Below are 20,362 nucleotides of genomic sequence, written 5' to 3'. Positions count from 1 at the left end.
ACTGTTAAGCCTTTGCAGAGGATTCAGAAGGCAGCTGTACATTAGGTGTTCAACCAACCTTAACAAGCTCATGACACACCTAAGTTCGACCCCCTCCCCTGGCTGTCAGTGGCGGCTTGCATCAAGTTCAAAGCTTGGAAACAAATGGAATAGCAGCCTCATGCATTAAGTCACCCATCAGGGCGTATATATATCTGTTCCAGTCCACAAATGAACGTCTGGTAATATCAGCACTGCCTGATAAAAAAAAAGTGTTTCTGCGGTGGTGAAATATCCTACCCAGCTCCATATGGTCTGCTGACTCTCTTAGTGCATTCAAGAAATGCCTGAAAACTCAGCACTTAACCTGAACACTGTTGATTGTTGCACTTCTTTCTCATTGCTTATGATATTTCTCATGCACTTGCTGTTGTTTCTTACTTTAAACAAAACAAAAAAATCATTGTCTAGCATTCAAAAACCCCAAACCTCATCCCATCTCAATATTGTTTTGCAGCTTAACACACACACACAAAATACACATTTTCTTTTTGTTTATTTTGACACAATTGATGAGCATGTGCAGTGTGGAATAAGAGACATGTTGATGGGTTTCTGCTCATTTATAATGTGGACTATTAATGCAAAAGGAAAAGGGGAATAAAAAGGTTTTGAGTGACATTAACTTGACAAATCATAACATTAGAAGTCCCTAAAGTTTTGTTCTTGTTCTTTTAATGAGTTGCATAATTATATGCACGTCACACAGACTATTCATTAAACAAAACATAAAAAAACCCAAAGGACATATTCTCGACAATGAGTTGTATGTTAAAAAAAACTAAACACTTGGCTGATATATACAATGCCAAATGTTTTGGAGAAAAAAATGGTGCGTCTGATGATAGCAGATGACCTTTGAGTGATGTAATAGAAAGCAAGGAGTTATGAGAGAGGTGAGGAAAGGAAACTTTTCTACATATTGATCATGTATTTAGGAGTATTCTCCAAACCAAACCCACATTTTGACAACTTTAAAAGGGTACAGCTCAGATAAAGCAAAGGACAATAAAAATTGAACACAGAGCATACTGTTGGCTTCAGGTATACCAATAAATACATTACAAACTACAGTAAGTACAATGGAAAAAATCTTTCACAGGCTATACTAAAACCAAACACGTGCAAAGACCATGTCAATAAAAATCAGTTTGACAACAGTTTCTTAAAGCATTTAACTAATTCAAAAACATCATTAAAATAATTTGGCCAGGAAAACTGTAAACGAAGAAACATCATTTGTGTCTTCAGTTAAAAACAAGATGTCTAACTTAACACTGTATTCCTCCCAGACCTAAAGTTCAGAATTTAATTGATAAATAAATAAAATCAGAATAAATCTTCTGAGCGGTAGCTTCACATTAACATTGCTATCAAAAACTGTTCCTGTATTGGACAGTTTATGTAAACCTCAGCATTCAGCATTGAGAGGTTTCATTAAAAGACTATCTACACAGATCTCTGAGGCAGTGGAGTTGCCGATGCGGCTGGAAGGCACCATCGATGGAAAGTAAGTCCACTGGGAATGGCTTTACTTCTGAATGTCAGAAACAGAACCATCGATATGGACTCTTAGTGTTAGTGGTAGGACCAACCCTCATCCCTCCTGTACTTTGATATCTACTGTGTTGGTTTAAAATCCAACGCACTGACATCTGTCCAACTATTATGAGGAAGGATGGAGTGGTGGTGGGCGGAGATGCAAGAGTCTGTGATTCTGTCATTGAAAGACAAAGGTGTTCAACAACCCTTCACACACACACACACACACACACACACACACACACACACACACACACACACACACACACACACACACACACACACACACACACACACACACACACACACACACACACACACACACACACACACACACACACACACACACACACACACACACACACACGTCAGAAGCTGTACTACGAGCTTAGAGCTCATCATGGTTCCTGGTGAGGTCCTCTCCATAGTTGGTGGCCTGACTTCCCACAAACATGTTCCAGTTCTCAAGGATCTCTTCTCTGGTCAGCATCTGGTCCTGAGAAAAGAAAGAAAGAAAGAAAATAAAAATTACATGTGCTAAAAACGTAAACAAGTTGATACAATTCGCGAATGTCAGCCTATGGCCATAGTATTGTGGATAAAATTAAAAATGTATTGTTTTCGTCATTGTATAACTTTATCAACTTCAACTGTATATGTCTTTGGAGGGCAATTCATTTTGCAGTGAGACAAGGGGAAGTAGGGGGGCTCTGGAAAAACAACAGTGGTCCCAGGTTGACCTTCCCAATTATATACACAAAATGACAACAAACAGGGCTTGAGCATCTTGATGAAACTGGAAAACATTGTACCTTGTCCTGGTCAGACTCATAAACCAGATGTCTGGCCTCGGCCTGGGCATGGTCGTAGTCTTGGGGCATAATCCAGTGGCGAATCTCATCCGGGTCCATCTTACCGTCTTTGTTCAAGTCTCGGAAGTCAGAGAACTGTTCTCTCTCAGTCTTCACCCAGTCTGGCTCTGGACCTCCATCCTCATGTGCAAACATGTCAGCTAAAAACAACAAAAAAAGTATTATGTTAATAGGAATGCAAATAAATAAAAATGGAAGTTTATGTTTATAAACCACATTGTACTGCTAATCTGCGTTTAAGTTAAGTTATGAATGTTTGGGATCTCTCACATCTGGGAACCTCAAGCAAGTTATTCTCCAGACTAGACTAACACTGAAACTTTTTTTCTTTCAGCCTCTTTCCTAACAAGTGGTCTTCCATGAGAGCTGAGGACAATGTGAAGCTGTTGATGAATTGTTAAAAAATTAAAACCTTTTAGTCATGCTTTGAAGTTGCTGTTTATTGTATTCTTATGCATCTATTTGTATTACTAATTGTTACTCTATGGTATTTTTCTACTGAACAGCACATTACTGAGCATTAATGCTCCAGCTGTAATTTCTACAACTGACTTTGTTTTAATCTATTTTAAATTAATTTATTGCTTACACTCACCAATATATTCATCCTCATCCACATCCCCATCGCCATTCTTGTCAATGTCCTCCAGGGTTTCCTGCATTCAAAATTAGTTAATGATGTCATTAAAGGGAGACACAAGGGCCATCAATAGTGGAACTTTCACTTTGAGTAATAAAAGAGAAACATGTCACCCCAGGCAGTATGAGTGAATGCACGAGGGTCAGTTTACAGCTGAGCTGGCAGACTGACACTACAATTACAGGATTCCCTGCTGATGAAACCAAACCCTCCGCATTAGAAGATGCTCCACACTTGCTTTTAGCCAACACTTTTTTAAAAACCCTGATGGATATTTGACCTGCTCATATCCTGGATTTGTCAGAGTGTGAATTTGACTAAATGGTTACTTAAAGGCTTGCCGTGTGAGCTGATCATTAGTTTACAACCACACATGTTGATTAAGTGCAATGCATCTGAGCATAACACATGCACACAGCTACACACTTCAAATCACTGGATGCATCCTTTCCTGCAGGTAAGACCCTCTCTCTGAACCCTGCTGAATTATTCATGTCCACATAGCTTATGTGGTCTTATAGCTGACTAATAATAAATAAGAACATCCATCTATCCATTTCTATGCTCACTTAACCTGTAAAAGGTTGCGTGCAAACAAGGAGGGATGTTCAATAAAAACATGAAACCTAGAGACCACTATAAACTGACAGTCTGAAGGATCTGTGCATTTCATAAGCACGGGTAACGTAACATGTTCAGTCTGTAACATTCTTGTCACAGTTTGCTATTATGAAAAAATACTATACAATCAGGCTACAATAAAGTGAATGTATTGACTTAAAGAGATTATGAATAGCTTAAGTTGACCTACATTTACTCTCACAATAGTTATGAATGAGTACATGGTCTGAATCCCATTAAACTATATTGAAAACAGCAACAACTGATTCACTGAAGTTCACTGAAGAATCTTTAACTAGTCACACTGTAAAAAAAAAAAAAAACATTAAATGCAAGTCAGCGTGAAAAAGAAATATCATCCGCTGATTATTCAGAAATAAAATTGAGATTTTTTTTATCAAACCTAGGGCTGTGACCATTTTCAATGGTTAGTTATTTTCTTGAGTCATCAGTTGATCATTTGGTCTATGAAATTGAGCCCTATGTGATGCCTTCAATCAGTTTGTTTTGCCCTTTCAAATCATTCTTGCATACGTCAAAGAAAAGTAGCAAATCCTCACATCTATAAAGTTGAAACCAGCGAAATTGGAGTATTTTATTGACTTGTGTGTGTGTGTGTGTGTGTGTGTGTGTGTGTGTGTGTGTGTGTATGTGTGTGTGTGTGTGTGTGTGTGTGTGTGTGTGTGTGTCTACAGCGATTTGATTATCAAAATAGCTACTGATTAATTTTCTGTCAATCACTTCTAATATTACCCAAACCTACTATACCATTGACTTTGGCACATTGACATCAACAGAGATTTTCTGCTCAGTCAGGAAGTCAGCTTGTGTTGGGCAGGGTCTTTTTCCACAGAAGACATTTTGACACGTCACAGTAAGAAAAGCTCAGGTGCAAAAAATTAAATGAATGCTTGCTAGCTGCTTCAGTTTCAGGGTCTTACATGCTAGCCTGATGTCACACTATTGTGGCTTACTGAAACACAAAACAGATGTTAGATGTTATCAACAGTATCAATCAATGAGTTATTTTCCTACTAAGACGTGTTGAAATGTTTGCTGTGAAAAAGAACTGAAAGCCCCCAGTGTTTTTAAGCAGATATGTGAAGCCTGACATTTAAACAGTGCTCTGTCATGTGAGCTGTGAAGGTGAGTAGTTGGCGAGATTTCACGTTCAGTGAGATGAGATTTCACGTTCCTGCCTCAACCTGCACCAGGAGCTCCATTACTCTAGCCTACAATCATGTCCTTTTGTAAAGTGTCTCTTTCTTTCAATGACTATATATGTTTCCTTCTATGTCTACATCTTACTGTTGCACGGCCGTGTGAAAAATATGACTGTCTTTGGGAAAACTAAATGACTGAACAGTTATTAACCAGGACCAGATTCACCACAATCAGAAAAGGTGCCACTGGCTGAACAGTTCAGAATCAGTTGGTAACATTCAGTGACATCATAAAAATGAGCGATTAATAATTAACTCTGTCAAATGGGTAGTACAACTTTTATGAACACAGAAGCATAGTGCATCACTGCAAGCATTTGCCACGCAACTGTTCCACGAAGACAAATTTATATTTAAAGATTGAGTCTTTAAATGGGACAGTCAGTCCATCCCACTGGACCTGTTCCAAAAGAAATATAGAAACTCAATCATTTCCGGGCCGAGTTAAAATTTAATTTGGGTGTTATCCAAATGTAGCACATTTATCTAAGAGGTCCATTAGATTGAACATGTTGAATAGACACTCAAATCTGTTTCTGGAATTAAATAACATTTAGAGGACAGACAAATCACAAAACTTTAACTTTGTAGAATGTGATTTGTCTGCTCAGCACGCTCTTGGTTTACTGAATGAGACAACAAAACAGACTAGTCTTACTAACGCGCCACCATTCTAATCACATTCAACTACCATGTGGTTACAGAAGGCTTACCTGAACCACAATATCCTTCATATGGTCAAACTCCTCAGGGTGGAGGAATGATGTGAACTCTTCTCTGTCTGCTGCCAAATCCCCATTCAGATCAGCTGTTTTGAACCTTCTCTCGTCACGAGGAAGCATCTTCTTGAAGCTGAACTGATCTGTTGCGTCATCAAACTCCTCCGGGTTGGCTGTGAGGGGTAAAAATCATCAGTTACTATCACACTTATAAAAAGCTGTGCAATAAAAGTAAAAAGTGACACAGTGTGCTTCAAACGTGTGAACCCATACCGAGGTAGTATCCGTATGTGGCTTGTTTGTACTCGTCCCATGAAATCTTGTTGTCTTTGTTCAGGTCGTAATCTGTCCACACTTTTGCTACATTCTCATAGACGTAACGCTTCTGTACACGCTTTATCCAGGCCTTCAGTTCGGCGGTGTTGATGTAGCCATCTGAATTGCTGTCTATTCGGTCCACTATTTTACTGTTAGGAAAGTATAAAGAGGGAGAGCGTTTGTTAGACTTATTTTCAAACCCAAACATGATGGTTAAGCTTCAAATTGGAAGCAAATACAGTATGTGCTGTGTCTCACTCTAATGGAGAAATTACAAAGTTGCAGTTATACAGTTGCTGTTTCACCTTCAACCCAAAATACACTTTGTGGTTACCAGCAGGCAAAAATAAAAGAACCAAATAAATATTTGGTGGAACCTTTTTTACGAGACGTGGCTTCAATGGGGCTACTCTATTGGGAGGGGCAGGCAATCCCTTTTTAGTGAAAAATGCAGTGTAGCCATGGTGTATTCTTAGACGTGGGTTGCCACGTTGTGATGTTACAGGGTTCCTCCCACTCTCAACACTACAGGAAAGACTTTTCTTTGGAGGGAAGCCCCCTTTTAGCCAACATGTGTTACATGGTGCCAACTTGTCACCCCAGCAGTCAAACACTTTGATGAACCACACACACACACACACACACACACACCCACCCCCCCCCCCCCACCCCCCCACACACACACACAACTGTGAGAGGACTGCCTACGGCCACATAACTTTATCCAAACTTCATCACCTGCAAATGCTTATTTAATTGTGATCCATAATTAAGATTTAGGCAAAGCAATTAACCCCATGGCAAGCAGTGTGTGCGAATGGTGAAGGTCGCTTTGTCTAACTCTGCAGATTTGCTGGCGTGCACATCTTTCTTAGGCACTTGTGTTGTTAAATTTTTATGTCCTGAGCCTGAACTGTTACACGCAACACACTTCAGCGGGAGAGAAGTGGGAGTGCGTGATTTATACAAAAGACTGACAACGACAGACCCGCAGCCTGACAATGTTTACCGATTTCAAAACGAGCTCATATGCTCCGGGAGTGTTCAGAGTAATCATGTTTTCTTACCTAAGCCTGTCCTTGCTCTCCTCGGAGGTGAGCTGATCAAATGTTTTGGCCTCCTCTTTCCCAAGAAAGGCCTCATGGTCGTATTGGAAGCTTTTATTGTCTTCCTCGGTTCGCTTGCTAAGGTCTGAGTCATGAATGACTCTTTCTTTTCTTAACGTCGGCTTGCCGTGCACCATGGTGGTGCAAAGAAGCACAACACACACGCAGTTGAAGACGTCCATCAGTCAGGGGATGAAACTGAGCTCTCTGAGGCCAAAACAGTGTTTCTAAACTAAACAGGCCTGTATGACACTACACTGCACAATGAGCAAGCAGGCTATGTAGCAAGCTAGACTGCTCGTACCGTTTCTCACTATCCTTTCTGTCTCCTTTCAGCAGCGGTGTAGCTCCACATCAAAACTAACCAAACTTGCAGGGAGGACTTCAAGGCAGACAGGTCCGCTGAGAGCACCTACAGATTTCAATCAAACGCTTTCAATCCTCCTGTCCCTTTTCCTGAGGAGAGGACGCAACCAAACCGGGGTTTCCTGCCGCCTTACGTACAGCCAATCACAGCGCTCGTTTCAGAGAGGGCGCAGCCTCATGCGCTGAAAGGCTCGCTGCTATTGGTCGATGGGATGTCCGATACGTGAGAGGAGTTCAGGCGCCACGTTGCAAGCTGACGCGCAAACTCTATTCAAAAATGCGTAGCCACCATGCAGTTGTTACAGCTCTGCAACTGGGAGAATTGCATATGCACTGTCACCCACAAATATGCAACCCTGTACAATCTTGTCTCTGCTGTAGTGTGCAATATGTCAAACAAAGTTGAAAACCTAAAAAAAAAACCCATAGGTGTTTCTTAGGCAGGTCTGTACACAGGTTCATTGTGTGTGTGTGTGTGTGTGTGTGTGTGTGTGTGTCTGTGGCCTCACAACTTCAAAGGGCAATCTGAGGGTTAAGACTTGGTTTTAAGGTTAGAATTGGGTTTAGGTTCAGGGTAAGGGTTGGATTTAGGCATTAAATTGTGATGATTAGAGTAAGGGTAAGGTGATAGGCAATGCATTATGTCAACGAGGGTCCTCACAAGGATATAAAGGCAAATGTTTGTGTTTGGAGAAGAAGTATTTGATGATTGTTTTATTAAGAGTGCTGCACCTTTCAGGGGCCCAGCTCATGTGGATTTACAAGCACAAAACAATACTAACCAGGATGGCCACAAGTCATGATGTACAGTTCCACAGATTAAAGACAAGACTTCAGAGCATACAGTTTACATGTGAGAAATGTCCTGTTATGATGTTCTCTGCCAAGCACCTTGCCAAAACAAAAATCTCCATTTTGAAAAGTCAACTCAATGCATCAGCTTCAGACAATCAAAACACATCAGGGTTTTTTCAAGTGGATCTTCACTATAGTCACTATACAACATTGTATTATTGACATACAAAATGAAATTTATCCTCGACAACACCAAGATCCCAAAGAACACATGTTTTTCAGGAATATCTGCCTACCTCAGTTGCCGGTGGTAAAGTTATAATCCAGAAGTCCACAGACAAGAACAATTATAAGGGTGTCTGTTTCTCATAGTTAATTATGTGTACATAGAAGTGTTAACATAGTACAATGGCATACATTTACCATGCAATCCAGACAGAGTAACACTCAGCAATGTTTATCAAGTCTGAGAATTTTAAGAATCATTGTCATTATAATAGCTGCTATATCAGCTACATCTCTGCCAAATGTTTTGCATTGCTGGCTGAGTCTTACAACCTGGTTAGTTTTTTCCTGGACAGCAGTTTAGTTGACTTCATGTGGAGGAGGACATGAAATCACAAACGTCATGTTTTCGTAAATGTCAAGCATGATACGAAAATGTCCAACACTTATTAAGATTTGTTATGGTCCTGTGAAAAGAGCCAAGATGAAGGAATCCCGGTGAGTAGAAGACATCAAATTGCTAAAAACGGGACCAATAATTTAGTAATTTATCAATGAAATAACTCCAAGTGAAACAGAAATAAATAAATGAATAAACAATACATATATATATAAAGTAGAGCTACGATTAACTTACACTTTCACATCTCCACTAAGCCATAATTTGACAATCTTTTTCAAATTGTGGTAGTCATCACAGAACGTCTCATGTCAGAAATATGGAATGCATCAATCCAATAATGACAATATTAAGGCTACAAATAACGTTTGCTATCATTATTGATAAATCCATGACAATTTCCTTGATTGATCGAATGTTTTGTCTATAAAATGCCAGAAAATAGTGGAAATGCCCATTTTATTTTGAAAGACCCTATGGTGAGGTCTTCAGATGTCTTGATTTGTCTGATAAACAACAGCTTATACAATCCAAAGATTCATGTATGACACAGAAAAGCTTCAAATCCACATGTTTGTGAAGCCGCCTTTATGTTTGCCATATTTGGTTAACAAAAAAACAAAATGACTAATATCAGATATTCAAAAGAACTGCTGATTAATTTTCTGTTGACTGACAAACAATCTCTGGTCTCATGTTATTGTACATAAAATGATCCCAGTGAGTTCCACAGTGTGATATAGTGATTTTACATTTGTGAGAAAGAGAGCATTGTATTGGATCAGTACTCAGAATTGGCAGATATTTTGAGTTGAGTTATGGGTCACGGTATCAGGAGAGAGAGAAAGTTGTATTGTTGCATCCCTCGTTGGTATTAAACCTATAAAAAAGCACAAGTCACTATCTGTAATCTGTGAATTTTCCCACAGTGGATGTAAAGTTTTAATCAACATAGTATAACTTACAAAACTTGAAAGACTTAAAAGTCAGTGTGAGGATGTGAAGGTGGTCCAGTTTTATTGAATCCACGCTTATGACATGATGTTTTGTGAAAGACAGAGTTTACATGGGGAGGGGCTGCAATCATATCTACACAAAGAAGACTAGAAGAATCATATTACTCATACGCATCTCAACATGCTGTAATGTGGAAGAGCAGAGTCTGTACCCTGGAAACAACTTGCTGACACTGCCATGCCTAATCCTCCTTCGTGGGCAGGAGAAACATGTATTTTGCCATTCATCATTAGCATAATAAGCCAGCACATGGCACTTTGCTGTTTTGCATAAATAGTACACCCTAGTTTATGATTATAAAAGGGCCCTGGGGCTAACTAGCCTCTTTATTCAATTAATGAATAGTTAATGTATTTAAATTAGTCCTGCCTGGTCAATTCAAATCAGTGTGTTGTGCAGACATGAACAAATACAAAAGTATTTTTTTCCAGTGAGATACATCTGACACAAACTTTATAAAGTCAAGGCTATATTCAAGTAAAATGCTTGTTGATATTAGACATACTTTTAACACTAAAAAATATTTTTAGGCTTCCGCTGTGGTGTTTGTCTCATTACGGTTCAAATTTACTCAATTCCATTGGCTCGAGAACAGATGATAGATGCTGTATCTGAGGTGAAGCTTCTATGTTCAAGGTTATTAAGTTAGGATTGATCTCAGACAACAGTAGCATCGCTGCACAATTCCTGGCATTAACATGTTGGAAGGAGAAAGTAGATGGGAAGAGTGGCTTTCAGCATGAATATTTCACTGTGGAAAAGAAAGGGAGGGGGCTGCAGGCAGCTACAGGGGTGTTCAGTTAACCATGAGATTACACACACACTGCAGAAGGCATTTGGTTAATGTAATTAAGAAAACCCTATGGTGGGAGACACACAGCATTAGTGTCCAGGATATGTCTGTTGTGGCCTCTTCCTGCCCCACACTCACAGTCCCAGTTTGAATTTATCTAATTTACTGATTAAAACAAAAAATTGCAACACAAACGTCATAGTTTAAGTACTGATTGGAACATGTAAATATGTAAGTGCTTTTACATAACTAAGATTTATGGAAGTGAATCTGACCAAAAGATTTGTTTGTTTATTGGTGATACACAAAGTATTTACCTGAGAAGAAATATGTTTTAGTTGTCATACTGTATATCACTCCTACCACAGTTCATTCAATATTTGTGTGTAGTTAGTCCCCTAAATCTTTTAAACTAATGTATCCCTGTTTATGGTGAACAATAAATAAGATGTAGCCAGAATCTTGTGGATATTAATAAGACATTCCTCTGCTGTTTTTGCTCAAAATTGAGTTTGATGCTCTGACCAACTGAGCTGCAGTACTGGGTAGAGGACAATAATTGTGTTCTTCCTGTTTGGCTTCAAGCATTCCCACTGCAGCTTTGAGACAGAGAACAGATTTTTTTTTTAAATCAACAAGATTTAAATGTTGAGGAATGAGAAAATGAGGAACTTCGTAGACAATATGAGACACAGAGAATGTGTGAAGTTTAATCTAGAAATGACAATCGTAATAAAGTAGCCCTGTTTGGTGTCTCATAGAATAAAAATGACATTCAATACAGAAAATATATTTAAAAAGTGCCGAAAAGGTATCTTACACTTAAATACATGGAGACTACTGGCTAACATCTTTCTCTCAAGTTGTTGGGTTCTGGTTAGGGTCTACCTTGTATGAGAGAGGATTTAACACATCTACTGTTGTGTCATTGGCATATTTTAATTTACTCCTTTTCATTTTGTTCATGCACTATAATTCCTACAAAGTTCATTAAATCCTATTTAATTTTCCACTGTTTTTGTTTTTCAAATTGTTTGGGGTTGCAGTGTGTTCTTAGGAGTTCCCTGAGCTTTTATAATCACTATGAGTTTTGTGTCCCTTTCCCTACAACTGTTTCCCTTCAGGTTTTAGGGTCGGTCAAGGACTTGAAGCAGAATATTGATTTGAACGAACAATAACAAGGAATATATAGACTGTCGTCACGCGATTCCGCTCCACAATTTCCCTCTCCCTTGTGAATTTTCATAGTTATAATAACTCACCGCCCCTACTATTCTGGATAGATTAATAAACTTCTCATTGCTGCCACATGGGAGAAAAGAAACCTTTGCTCTGTTTAATGACAACTGTAAAGTGGAGGCAATCATGGGATGCCTCCCATGACATTTCCCCGTTCCTGTCCGCTCCACTTATCTTAGACAAATGGCCATGCCAGGCCACTATCGAGATGAAGCGTTTTCCCCGAGTCATTACGTCTGTCACCGGGGCCATTTCCATATTGAAAAATCTGAAACAATAAACGACGCCTGAGCCTTTAATAACTGTGAAGGAATCATATTTGGAAAATTGCATTGAAGCAATAACCTTTTCTCCCTGTAATTAGATGACAGAGAGGTCCTGGTTTTAATTAAGTCAGCAATTTATAGTCACACAGCCATACCTCAGCGTGCTGATTAGTATAGGAGGGATCACAGAACAGCGTTGCCTCAATTTGAACAGATTTGATCTAGTAATTACTGTGTTATATGGCAAAGGCCGCAGCAAGTCTCAGACTCAAGACTCTGTTGATGCAGTGCTCCATGAAGCATGGCCCTTCCCATCGTTACTCGAGCTGCAAATATGTGGCGAGCAAGTGTCTGTCTGAATAGGTCTTCAAAGGGGGTCATCAACAGAGGACATAATGTTTGAGGAGGTATATTAAGGTGGAATTGTGGATGTGAGGCCCTGTATGTATGTGTATGTGTGTGTGTGTGTGTGTGTGTGTGTGTGTGTGTGTGTGTGTGTGTGTGTGTATGTGTGTGTGTGTGTGTATTTGTGTGTGTAAGAGAGGATTTGTTTGGGTGCAGCATCATTTTATGCTGCATCTTAATTGATCCTCTTGGTCACTGTTAAACGTTAACATTTGCGTGAGGGGGGCAGGGCAGTTAAGGATGCTGTTTTAGTGCTGGGTTAATAAACATGGCAATTTACTGTCAATTTATGTCCCGACAGGTCGTAATGAAGACCATGAAAAGAAGATTAGCTGGTGCCGTTTTGGTAGACTGTCTGGGGACCATCATCATGAGACTGTGGGGACCAGCGTTTGTTGTGTGAGCTGGCACTCTTTGGCTTTTCTGTGGCCGTGCTCGTGATTGACATTGATGGTCTAGTTTCAGGAAAAATTGGTAAAATTGTCTTCTTTCTTTTGGGAATATGACATTTAGCACATTATACAGACATGCATTTATAGCTAATCAGAACAATAGCACATGGCAGCCCCCTTGACACATCATTAGTGACATCAAACAGATGCTTGTGATCTGTCCAGCTAATTTCATTTGCTTCTCCGGCTAACCATAACAGTGTCTTCACAAAGGCCAATGTGGCATGTATGGATGAAGTTAAGAGATGTTCACAAACACTAAATTTGATCTCTTTCTTCATTTTGGTGCAATTTGCTCTTATACCTTATATATAATACCTGCTTACAAAATTTAAAATTAGTCATCTTTGATATGAATGAAAAAAATCATAAAAAGTCATGTCCAGCAACAAAGTCATAGATCTGGCAGAATGTCTTTATAATCTAACAGGAAGTGCTGGCACCTGATAGAGACCAGAGGAGAAGAGCATGAGACTCCTGCAAGACTTCCAATCTAAAATGCAAATTCCAGAGGCTTAATGGAAGAATGGGGTTAATTAACCCCAGAGGACATCTCAGATTGAGGAAAGGGGCTCCTCAGCCCCCTAGATCTTCCCCTCATAAAGGTCATACTCGCAATAAGAGAACAACGCATGTGTTGCCCCTCTGACGACTTCTCATCCCCTCCCTCAAAACATCTAATTTGATCTCTTCTTTCAATCAGCAGAACCATATTGCCTGAGAACAAACCCCTGGAACGCACTGGGACATTAAGTGATAATACTAAATATGCCGTCCCAGGCTCTGAATCATCATAGATCTGTGACAAAGCGCCCTGGGAGGCAATGGAGTCTGGTGCTAAATGTCCGCCACTGGCTAAACATCATTTGTGTACTGACGCTAGATGCTAAAGACTGTCTCTAGGCCTTGGCTACGTGATTGTGGCCTGTGATTTATGGGTCATCATTTGGGTGACATTTTCCTCTGGTCCAATATTGTAGTCAGCTGGGATTGCAATACTTCCCTTACACCTTCTCTGTGCTGTGGCATGTTCAAATAAAACGCACGCAGTATGCGCACATGCCACAAATGCCTTTCCCAGCCTTTGTGCTGTTGCTTCAGGGTTATTCTGTTGCAGAGGATGCATGCTTCTGTAGCGGAGAACTGCCACAAAGACCTCAATACAATGTGATGTAAAGAGGTTTGTCTCTATAGTCTACGGGCCCTAATTCTTCTCAGAGCAATGTAAGTAAATTGGAATAATAATTAAAACACTACAACAGAAGAAATTAAGGAACTAAATATCATTATTTCGTCTGAACTACATCGTCTTCATCCTCATCGTAGGCTATCGACAGCACCCGCAAACTCCAACTCTCCTCCTTCCAGCCAATAGGGTGGTGGAGTGGTTTTGGCTGTAGAAAGAGTGTCTCCCCTGGGCTGCAGCACAGCTCCTGTCCCCTTCTTTCCCTGCAGCTGGAGCTACCAGAGCCAGATGCTATGTAGCTCCACCACCCTCTGTCCCCCCTTTCTCTCTTCCAGGAGGATGGTGCCCAGAGAGGAGGATGACAAACGCCTCTGCCTCCTCTTATTGACGGATTTGGACGACCTGACTCCAGCCCCGCACTGTTCCAACCGCCAGCACAAGATGTTGACTTAATGGAAGGGGGCTGGCTGTGGATGGGCCCATATGCGTTTGTATTGGGAAAATATGGCAGGGCAGTGTGCCTGTGTATCTCTGTGTATCTGTGTATTCAGTAGGATTGTGGGTGTGTTTGTGTGTGCGTGTGCGTGTGTGTGTCTTTTTACCTAGCCCAGACTGCCTACATCCATCATGCCATGCCGCTCTGGCAGAGAGTGGGACTCAGACAGCTTCACTAACACACGGTCAGTTAAATTGCCTGTTAAATTGTCCCGGTCCGTAGCTATCTTAGGTGTAGATAAAAACACTGCACTTAAAGCCTGCACTTAAAGGAAGAAATTGTCAAGTAAATGCCAGCCTCACTCCATGCACAGATAGAGAGAGTGAGAGAAAGGGAAAGACAGAGATCCTCTAAGGGAAACACATTTCCATTACAAGACAAAATACTGCAGTAGACTAAGGGGAATTTCTTTGTGAGTACAACTGTTTGTTTATTTAAGAGCTACAGTATTTTTTAAGCCAAAATATCAATAATCTCTTTCAAATTTTCATCATTTGTTACAATTTATACTCAGATATTATGGCCAACAAGATATTGTATATTGTATAATGCCTCACACAAACCACAATTCAAAAACACATCCAGGAAGCCAATAGTTTGGCTTCAAAGACTCATCTGATGAATTGGCTAAATTATGCATGAGCAGCAAAACCTTAATACTTCTTCATCAACCTTTACTGTGCTCCCTTAATGATTAAAACAACGGTCTCAATCCAATACGTTTGACATTTCTCTCAATGCAACCAGATGGAAAATTAAGTCTCATTCTTTTAACATTACTGGGATATTATGAGTAATTGCCTGTTTCCTTCTTGTGTACCTGGAGCAGAGAGCTTTGGAGGACTGCTCTCCTGTAACTGGTGATGTAGTGGAAAAGAAAAAGTGGGCTAGTAAGGCAAATGGCCACAAAATTTTAAAAAAAAATCAGTTATACGTTCACAAAAATGGTTGTCTTTGTATCTTAGGTCAAACCCATATAAAATTTCATGTAGGTAGAGTTATATTCTCCACTACATGGCTGACTCTAACACAACAGTTTGTGCATAATGTAAAATGTTTTTTTCTTAGTGATTTCCCCCACATCATGTAAGTTTTTCTTTGGACTTGGCCCAAAGATTCAAGATGGCAACCTTTGTGTGTATTCAGATTAATTTTTAAAGTCTAATAGTCATGCATTGTTAATACTCATTATATATTAATGCTTTCCAAAATTACTTTTTTTTTTTATGGATCTTGTGAATTATAATTCATGTACATAGACCATGGATAATAACCTCACACTGAAAGTTTTAATGTTACATTAGGTCTACTTATTTTTTCTATTATACTCAAAATGATCATAATGAGCTCAGGAAGAGTAAATAGAAAAGTCTGACTTAAAAATAAGTTAAACACATCCACAATTGATAAAAATGTACTTTTAAGATGTTATAAGTACTCCATGCAAGGCCAAATACTGGGGTACTAACAGCAGTGTTAAAGCCTCTATAGGTAGATTGACGGATAGTGTGTGCCAACATAAACTCAGAGAGGACTGACATACTGACACCACAGGGAACTACACACATACAGTACATTAACTGCATCACTGAACAATATGTGACAATAACTGCAAAAACATCAAAATATGGCAGCAGTTATTAAGATGTTAATGTTTACATGAACCCAATCAAGATTTTAAATAAGCATGATAAATATTTTAATTTAACAACTCCAAGGTATAAGACAGAAAACCCTTTTTATGTCTTATAATTAATTATGATGATACTGATAAAGTTACATTTATGTTTTTCCACCGTGTTGGACATAGTTTATGGTGTGACAACCATATTTTTGATATATTTCTTATTTTATGTTTTTAAATCAACCTGGAAACTCTTTAGTGGCCAGTCATAAGTAAAGCAGGACTATGACTAAGACAAGTAAAAAAAAAAAACATTATTTTTTGGTTATTTTTTTTCTTTCAGTGCATTCTAATAAATGTCACAACTAAATGAAAAAAGTGGTGGACTCAAACAGTGAAAGTAGTCTTTCAGCAAGATGTCCACCAGTTCATCTGAATACACACTGCGCCAAGGCACTATTGTTCAACAATGTTCAAGTTAACCCAGCAGTATGTTACACCATCAAAATCGACTACAATAATAACAGGGGTGACAGGAGAGATTCGACGCTAGGGGGCAGAAAAGCTCCACAAGTGGCGATGATGGAGCACAGTGTGGTTTGGCGGTGGGCTAAGAAGTGCTGCAGCACCCGGGCCAAGTTTTCTACTGCCTGTGATCATCTGAAGATGGTTTTGTAAGCATAGGGGTCTTCTCGCAATAAGAACTGCAGATCTACTTGATTTTGTGTATTCCTTTTATTGAAAATGGTCTGCTGGATTAACAGTCTATTCCCATCCATAATTACATGTACTTCAGAGCATGGCCCGTCCACTGTGTGCGCAAAGGTGTCGGGTTCTGTATCACAAAACATTACAAAACCACAAAACATCACTTGGTATTGCCTTCTTTCCTCTGTCGTTTATAAGACTACCTCTCCTGGGTCTGAGTCTTGGATCAGGTTTGCCATTTGTTAAAGGAAATGTGGCGTGGTCGAGAAGCCAAAGTGCAAACCTCTTCGTATAGACCCTCTCCAGTGGTAGCTGAGCAGGCAGGGGGAACTTTGCGGGGGATTTTGGCTAAACGTCTTCCCATCTGCTTACCCATCTGAAGAGGGGCGAGTCTGAACTTTCACAATTCAACTTATAGAGGAAGTCTCTTAGTGTGTGCGTGCTCGTGCGTACGGGAGAGAGAAAAAGAGGGATAAGTGGGGACTGATCGAAGCGAGTGTGATCACGTGACATAATTTCATTGCATTTTTATATAACGTGGTCGGTATTATCCAGCAGCTTAAGGTCTCAGCAGTTATATTTCAGATGCACTTTTTAATGAAATATTCAATGAAGTCTTATTTTTGCATGGTTGGTTAAACTACTTGGACGAAGATATATTTAAGATCATTGGCTTATTGTATTGTTCTGGTAGGCTACTTAAACTGAAACCTGTATTTTACCTTTTAATCAATCACGTGTATCCAATTCCTCTTATCAGCATAATATCTGAACAAAGAGAGGGGTTTTTTTTACCTTCTGTAATCGTATTCATGTATGAATCTTACTGACAGCTTGGGCAGAGAGTCATTACCTTGGATAAATATTTACCAAGATAAAAAAGTTTAAGAATGGGTCAATTTGAATATCCAAACGCTGCGGCTTTAAAGAGAAATTAGGCTAACGTGTGGTGCCAAGTTGTAGGCTCGATATCCTACCGAAATCATGTGCGTGTTGATAATGATGATATTGTCACTCCTCCGTACTGTTTGGACCCTCAGATGTCGGGATAGTGTGCAGGCATCACTGTGCCCGGGGGCCCTCTCCTGCCACAAAACCCCACAGCTGTCCTCAAAGCAGTACATGTCAAAGAAATATGAAAACACGCATCCAGCCCGCATCGAGTTCCCTCTACTAAATGTGCTTCAGATCTCAAATGACGGAGTAAATGCCGTGTTGTCTAGTGGCAACTACAACCTGACTGTACCTGGTTCATTATGGCAGGAATAGAGTTCACTTCCCTTTCAAAACTATGACATAAAAATATGTTTGACACTATTTAAACCTGGTGCAAGGTACATAAGGAAAGATGTCCTGGCCTTTTCATAAGTGTTTTTATTACGTGTTTTTTATGTACTATGAAGATCAACAACTGCCAATCACAGTTAAACAATAATTATTTATGGGTTATAACATATGCATAAACGACTGTGCGTCTTGGTTTGTGAGGTTTTCTTTTTTTTCTTCCACTAACGCAGGAGGAGGGTTGCATCTGTTAGGGTCCAATGTTAGTCTTAATTACTGGCCTTCATGTTCTCCATGGCCCTCAACCGTCTTTAATTAAAACCTTGATTAGGGGGGAGGAGGTCTCGGGCAAGACTATTACCAGATGGGTTTCCAGCAATAATAATAAAGACTTTGTCCGCTGCCGCTGCTGCTGCTGCCGCCTGTGAGCACCACAAAGCGCCGAGCTCCCTGCCCGACCATATCAAAGCACAGCGAGCAGAAAGAGGCTGTTAATTACGCCGGTAATTACTTGTCTAATTACGGTTCGTTTGTGATTAGATTTAGAAACGTTTCGTGGTCTATACAGAGTCTATCCGTAGACACTACAGGCTTAACACTGTATAGGCTGAAATGTGTATCCACAGCGGGGTACTGCTGAATAACCGGCCTATAAGGGATGGAATGAATAAGATCAATAGTGAAGCGGTGACCCGAGCTTTTATTTTTTTAGAGTAGTCCTCAATAATCATGTTCAAGGTACACATTGGTTGAATAAGTCTCAAACATGTTGTCAAACACAAATTTCGCTACTTTCCTTTTCTCGCCTTTTGGTCTCAGTGATATTTTGTGGCAGGCTTCAGTGAGCTTTCTTTAAAGCGTTGACGAGGTCAGCTTATGTCACATTTTAACGACGAGCTTCTCATGACCTTTCAGAACCTCTGGATCTCCATGTAACTCATATTTTCAGTGTTAAAAGAATATTTGCGATATGCAGAGGAAAAAACAACACATAAAAATGCCAAAATCAATAATGCATTATGACATATTCTGCAGAATTGCATATTAGGGGTTTAAGATTCGCCACATTATGAATATATCTTGCCAATGGTCTGAAAGTCATTGTGAGTACGCACAGGCACCGCCGCTTTTATATTCAAGACAGAGAAACTTGCAAATAACAATCAGTTCAATTATCCTCAAAATATTTACTCCAGGATAGGATTTGTCATCCAGACACAGAGAGGGAGGGAGGGAGGGAGGGAGGAAGAAGTGATTTCTTGCTGCACTATGTGCGTCCATTTTCCAGACGGTTTGTCGTCGTTATTGCCTGATTTAGTGTGTGTTGTTTTACATAGCCCAGTTATCTGTGTGAGTTCACGTACAGCGTTTGTGGCGCTGCACCCATTTATATCACACAGATCTGCGCTGAGTTTGCCACATTTGCTGTTTTATGTTCTGTCTCCTCTCTTGGCCTGTGCGTAATCATTTGTACATTTTTGCAGTTCTGCGCGCAAAAGAGTCTCTGTCGGGTTCTCTGTTTATCCTAATTGGACAGTGCATAGCGGTGCCGACAGTATAATTACCTCTCCTCCTCGGATCCTCTGGCGCTGCTCCTCTGCAGCAGGTGCTCCGGCCTCTCTGACCGTGCAGAGAAGTGCCAGAGGCCAGGTGATGGCATTAGTGAAATTATGTCTATTTTTACGCGGACATCTGGCCCCCTCCACCAGGAGAGAAAGAAGCAGGGTAGAATGAGATCTGTACAAATGCCATCCCCGTCACCTGTCACTCACCATGCTTGTTGAGTCATATTGAATTGTGCGTCTATGCAAAGTGAGGAATCGCATCATATAATAGTTGAAGAGAGGCTCTGATATACAGTGATCATTGTGATTTTACTTCATGTTATTCAACATTGTGAGTAAAATATGTCAGTTTTAAAGATGCTGTGGGGAAACAACACTTCTCAGTCTTTGTGATAATATTGGCCCTTGTTTTCCCAGCTTATTTGACTACGACATTTGTCAGGCTTGTTTGTATATCTACG

The 20,362-nt window shown here is 40.0% G+C and overlaps 1 protein-coding gene across 2 annotated transcripts; it reads right to left on the bottom strand.

Annotated features, from left to right (window-relative positions):
• Window positions 1-554: 554 nt before the first annotated feature.
• On the bottom strand, window positions 555-7,505 carry rcn1 (reticulocalbin 1, EF-hand calcium binding domain). 2 transcript variants are annotated; one of them, XR_009925359.1, is made up of 7 exons: window positions 7,042-7,505; window positions 5,930-6,123; window positions 5,651-5,829; window positions 3,049-3,109; window positions 2,394-2,593; window positions 1,917-2,077; window positions 555-1,788 (listed from the first exon to the last, which is right to left on the bottom strand). XR_009925359.1 is itself a non-coding variant. In XM_062421762.1 (7 exons), exons 1-6 carry the CDS (start codon window positions 7,260-7,262, stop codon window positions 1,970-1,972), a joined length of 963 nt encoding a protein of 320 aa, XP_062277746.1. In that variant the 5' UTR covers window positions 7,263-7,505; the 3' UTR covers window positions 555-1,788; window positions 1,925-1,969. The 2 variants fall into 2 exon arrangements, 1 of the variants encoding a protein (XP_062277746.1); XM_062421762.1 differs by having other exon boundaries at window positions 1,925-2,077.
• Window positions 7,506-20,362: the final 12,857 nt, after the last annotated feature.

The sequence above is a fragment of the Scomber scombrus genome, chromosome 1, assembly GCF_963691925.1.
Source record: "Scomber scombrus chromosome 1, fScoSco1.1, whole genome shotgun sequence".
Classification (NCBI taxonomy): Eukaryota; Metazoa; Chordata; class Actinopteri; order Scombriformes; family Scombridae; genus Scomber; species Scomber scombrus.
This window is presented reverse-complemented; position numbering and strand designations above follow the sequence as displayed.

Excerpts from the sequence above, each read along its gene's own strand:
- rcn1 (XM_062421762.1), bottom strand. The coding sequence starts at position 7,262 with ATGGACGTCTTCAACTGCGTGTGTGTTGTGCTTCTTTGCACCACCATG. Across the intron at positions 6,124-7,041 it reads GAGAGCAAGGACAGGCTTAG|TAAAATAGTGGACCGAATAG; the intron begins GTAAGAAAACAT and ends CTTTCCTAACAG. Across the intron at positions 5,830-5,929 it reads CACATACGGATACTACCTCG|CCAACCCGGAGGAGTTTGAT; the intron begins GTATGGGTTCAC and ends TACCCCTCACAG.